Genomic DNA, 5,165 nt, shown 5'->3' with positions numbered 1-5,165 from the left:
CTACTCTGATGCTACTTGGGCTAGTGATCCCTCTAATACACGCCCGCTGTCTGCTTACTGTGTCTTTCTTGATGGCTCTCTCATTGCCTGGAAGAGAAAGAAACAGACTGGAGTTTCTCGCTCGAGTACACAGGCTGAGTTGTGAGCCATGGCTATGTTGACGGCTGAGGTGATCTGGTTACGGTGGTTACTTGAGGATTTTGGTGTGTCTGCTACTACCTCGACTCCCTTACTGTCAGACAGTACCGGTGCTATCAGTATTGCGCGTGACCCGGTGAAGCATGAGCTCACCAAGCACATCGGCGTGGATGCCCACTTTGTGTGTGCTGCTGTGCAAGATCAGACTCTTGCTCTTCACTATGTGCCCTCTGAGTTACAGTTGGCGGAGTTCTTCACGGAGGCACAGACTCGAGCGCAACATAGTTTTCTTCTCTCCAAATTCAGTGTTGTTGATCCACCATGAGTTTGAGAGGGGGGGAGGGGGTGTGTGTGTGTTAGATGTGTATAATCCCTTTTCGGTACATCCCCATTGTATAAGGGGTTTCCTGCACTTTACCACACATGTATATGTAATGGCCTTTGGCCCTCAGTGAATACTAATTGCTGGTTTATCCAATAGGCCCGTTCCCATCCTGACCCATATTTCTCAATCCTATAGTCTAAAAGTTTGGTATGCCGTTGAAGCCATTTTTTCCAAAAAGAAATACCCTAAAAAGTCTGTTTTTTACCAAGTGACTGCGTTTTTGGTCTGCCCATTGGAGAGCGTTGCCGTGCCTTTTCTTATTTAAACACAAGCAACATTTTAGCAGGCAATAGTTCGGTTCCGCTCATGATAATTCTTTCAGATAATAGAACAAACTTCTGGCACCCGCATACAAAAATGCGTACACTATTCAGGCTCATAACGATGCAAGACATATACTCCTATGGTTTCCACTATTCAGGCTCAAAAAAATGAGTAGTTATTCAACCTGGTTTCCATACCCTACTGATACTCGAAGAATTTCCATGGTATATGGTGTGATCAGTACAAAGACGAACAGCGTCAAAGAATAAAGAGGGAGATAAACAAATGCTTATGTGATCTAATTCTCTTCCAGGAGAGGTTTGGTTGCTTCGGTGCCACCCCACTTTCGGACGCGGCTTGAAGCTAGCGCAGCCTGCAATTGTAGGGTATGAGAGATGAGCAAGATGGAAAGCTCAACATTTTCCATGTAAATAGCGTTTACATAAATATTTCTGAAATCAAACAATTGAAAAAAGAAGTCATAAGTCGTATGATATGGTTGTAACCCAACGTCGAGTGTCCCTATCTCCCTCATGGATGAGTACTGAAGGCGGTGTGACAGTGTCTAGAAGCGGGGCACCAAGGCCATCTTCCTGCTCCCGATGTTTTCCGTAGCGGCATGGGTGGTATTTGGGATCTCACAAGAGCGGGATCCAACTAGCGAGTCATCATCAGCGGTAGAACGGTTGATGTCAATTATGTGAGTCATCATCATTCAACGACAATTATGTGCGTACTCCAGGTCATCATCATTCGACGACAATTATGCGCATACTCCGGGTCATCATATTAGAGGATGAAATCCCAACATGCAACCTTTGGTTGGATCCGTCGACATCGACGCGTGTGTTGTGATTCCTTACTGAAGGCTTCCTCTAGGGGTAGTGTTTTTGTTCGTTGTTTGAACACATGCCATAGGCTCTGTTGTAGGTTTGGGGAGATGTTGTTGTGAGGTGGGTCCTTCTATGGATGGCCTTGGTCTTTTTTAAAAGTTGATTCGTTCGACATCGTTGATAGGCTTTGCTAGGCATTGTTGAATAACTAATATTATATGACTGTGTGCATCAACCGATGCAGATGCCAGGGTTGGTCCACCTTTTCAAAGAAAAAAAATGATAAGTGCTTACTCAAGATTGGAAAGGTTTTATGCCCTCTGTTCCTATATCCAAAGTTATTAAATTGATTCCTAATGAACATCTAGCTATTATAAGGATGAACTAACATTGAGTTATTAAATTGGTGCCTATGAATACTTAGTTATTATAAAGACGAACTAGCATCCTCCAGTTGACTTTTTAAAAGTTGTGTTCATCACAAAATGAAAAAGATGGTGGAATTTGGAAGGGCGAAGGAATTTCATACCTCTGCGTTCCAATCTGTTCTCCACACTATGACGAGTAAAATCAATGTCTGAAGTGCAACCCCGCAAAGCATGCCAGCCCAAATCCCCTGAAATTAGAACCAATGTCTCAAATTCACAACCGATGTCGCAGAATCATAGCATAAATATACTTCATTTTCTATTTTGCAATTTGCAGTGCTCCAATTTAAACAACATAATCAATTACCCCAACTCCATAATTGAACTTGTAGCCGAGGAGATATCCCAATGGCAATCCGAAAATGTAGTAGCAGCCAAGGTTGATGTATGCAACAAGGCCTTGCCATCCTCCTCCAATGGCCACCCCTGAATCATGCATCCGATCAACGTCGTCAGCTCGAGAGATGAGGTTGAGGTGGCATGAACAAAATAAAATTATCATGCTGCGAGTGGGAGAAGCATACCTGAAAGCACAGGTTGCACGCTGTTGAGCACCATGGTCAAGCCAAGCAGTCCTGCAATCTTGGAGACGGCCTGCCGGAGCTCCACGTCGCTAGTGTATATGCTTGCGAAGTTATCTCTGAAGATCAACACGAGGGCCATGCATACCAGCCCAATGAGCAACGACTCGCCGATGACAACGATGACGGCGTGCATCGCCGCCCTTGGACGGCCAGAGCCCAGCTCATTGGAGACTCGAACACTGAGAACGTGTGATAATAGTTTAGAAAGTGAAATTTGATAAGTTCAGTTCAGTCGTTCAAGATTTCCTGAAGAAAACAAGAATCACCGGTTTAATTCTACAGTTTTGAAATTTGAATTAGCCTGACCTGATAGCAGCATTGAGGCCAATGAAGATCATACCCTCCCATCCGTTTATATTCATGCTGAAAATTAAGGCACAAATATTCTGTGAGCTAAGTACTATAGTATCTTCAGTTGGTTCAGAATATTCGAAAGAGAGTTGAGAATGTTATCAGGTTGTAATTTTGGTAGTAAGAAGTACCAGACGCCAAGCGAGTCGACGGCAATCTGCGCATCCTGGAGGTCGCCGGTGAGGACGGTGATCATGCCGAGGTACCAAATCTCAAGGCAGAGCATGACGGCGGACTCGAGCGAGAGCTTGACGAAGGCCCACATATCGTTGAATGCCGCCATGGACCAGCCCCTCCAGCCGTCCTTGCACCAGCCGATGATGTAAGCCGACTGGCCCAGCGCGATGGCCCAGAGCGACAGGTCGTAGGCGACGGCGGCGCCTGGGTAGCCCCATCCGAGGACGGTGACGAGGAGGTAGGTGACCACGACGTGGAAGCAGAGGCCGCCGATGCCGATCCAGGCGAGCACGAGGACCTTGCTCTGCGCCTGGAGGAACTTGGCGGTGGGGAAGTTGACGGCGAAGGAGAAGGCACCGGGCAGGATGTAGAGCGCGAAGCGGGCGGCCTCGCGCGCGACTTCGGGGTCCTGGCCGAGGGCGAGCAGCAGCGGCTCGGCGAAGACGTAGAAGGGCACCATGAGGAGCGCGGCGCCGATGAGGACGATCCAGGAGCGCTGCAGGTAGACGCCGAGCATGGCCACCTGGCCGGCGCCGAACGCCTGCCCGCACAGCGTCTCCAGCGCGCTCCCCATGCCGAGCTGCAACATATTAGATATTACTATCAGCAGACAGCAATGGTATGCACTATGCAGTGCGGTGCCGCCGTGCTGGAGAGAAGAGGAGATGGATGCTGGCGTTAGCGCACGTACCAGGAATCCGAGGGCGAAGGTGCCGAAGACGGAGAGGCCGATGGACGCGGCGGCGAGGGGCAGGTTGCCGAGGTGGCCAACGAAGATGGTGGTGACGGAGCTGACGGCGTACATGCTGAGCGTGGCGATGGCGATGGGCGTGCCGATGCCCCAGAGGCGCTTCGACTCGTCCCACACCATCCGCGAGGCCTCCCCCACGGTGCTCACCTCCTCCGCGTCGTCGGCGACGGACCCCATCGCCCCCTCCTCCCTCCCTCGGCCGGGTTCGGTTTGGGGGTCTGCGGCTCTGGGGTGGGCGCGTCCTCTGCTTCCGCGTCGATGGTTGCGTCGGCCCTCGGCTATCTATGCCTATGAACGAGGAGTAAAGATTCACTGGGTAGGTAGCAGGAACGGCGGGAGGGCCTCGCCCTCGTGTCGTGTTTGTGTCCGTGAGATTAGGCTACCTCGATGTCAGTTATGAATCCACGGGACTGGCCCCACAATGTCTTCTTTCTTTTTTTGCAGGAGGAAATGGCATATTATAAGTTCATCCCTATGCAAACCAGTAGTAGGGATACCGGCAAGCTCACTCATAAGTCACTGTAATTAAATTGCGAATGTTCTCCGCAAAAGAAAGAATGAAAATGACAATGCAACTAAAAACAAAATAAAAATGTGAGGCAACCGGTGTACATGTCATAGACCCGAGAGATATAATTTTGTCAATTTTCATCCGTCCGAATTGGCAATGATTCAATGCTCAGAAAATGAGAAGCGGCATATCTTGGGAAGCACGCCTCATATGCTTCCTAACTCTCATGAACCATCATTTTTGAAAGTTTTAACACGGAACGAGGCAACCATAACTTGTATGATTAGATTAAGAACAAGATGTTAATAGCTCATTAATATATCAACTAAACTCCCTGTGTGCGTTAGGAATTTAGCCTCTATGTGTGTGCGTGTTTTTGAAAATGGGAGAAGTCGGCCTCTACATCATTATGATACACACAACCAACTAAATGGGAGTACTATTTAGTGGAAAAAAAAGTAAGTCGAGTAGTTCAGGGTGCCAACTAAATGTAAGACACAAAAGAAAGAAGAGAAAAACCCACAATCAATCGGAAAAAAGATTATATGAGTTAACCACATAATCTATTAATGACATGTCAGCTAAAGACCGACGGACTTTAGTTCTGTCCTTGGGGTAGGGCGGAGCTCTTGTGACCGGACCTCTCCTCCTCGCGCCCCTGGCCACTCCGGCCGCGGCGGCCACCAAGCCCCGTTTCTGCCCGCCCGGGCAGGGGCGCCACCTCTCTGCGGCCATGCGTTCGC

The 5,165-nt window shown here is 48.7% G+C and overlaps 1 protein-coding gene across 1 annotated transcript; it reads right to left on the bottom strand.

The window, feature by feature from the left end:
• Positions 1-821: 821 nt before the first annotated feature.
• Positions 822-4,179, bottom strand: LOC119338041 (protein DETOXIFICATION 35-like). The gene is made up of 7 exons (XM_037610330.1): positions 3,852-4,179; positions 3,115-3,740; positions 2,939-2,995; positions 2,573-2,811; positions 2,356-2,474; positions 2,150-2,236; positions 822-1,160 (listed from the first exon to the last, which is right to left on the bottom strand). Exons 1-7 carry the CDS (start codon positions 4,086-4,088, stop codon positions 1,086-1,088), a joined length of 1,440 nt encoding a protein of 479 aa, XP_037466227.1. The 5' UTR covers positions 4,089-4,179; the 3' UTR covers positions 822-1,085.
• Between the last annotated feature and the right edge of the window lie 986 nt (positions 4,180-5,165).

This window comes from Triticum dicoccoides, chromosome 7B (genome assembly GCF_002162155.2).
Source record: "Triticum dicoccoides isolate Atlit2015 ecotype Zavitan chromosome 7B, WEW_v2.0, whole genome shotgun sequence".
In the NCBI taxonomy this organism is placed as follows: Eukaryota; Viridiplantae; Streptophyta; class Magnoliopsida; order Poales; family Poaceae; genus Triticum; species Triticum dicoccoides.
The sequence above is the reverse complement of the archived record's forward strand: the minus strand, read 5'-3'. Positions and strand labels throughout refer to the sequence as shown.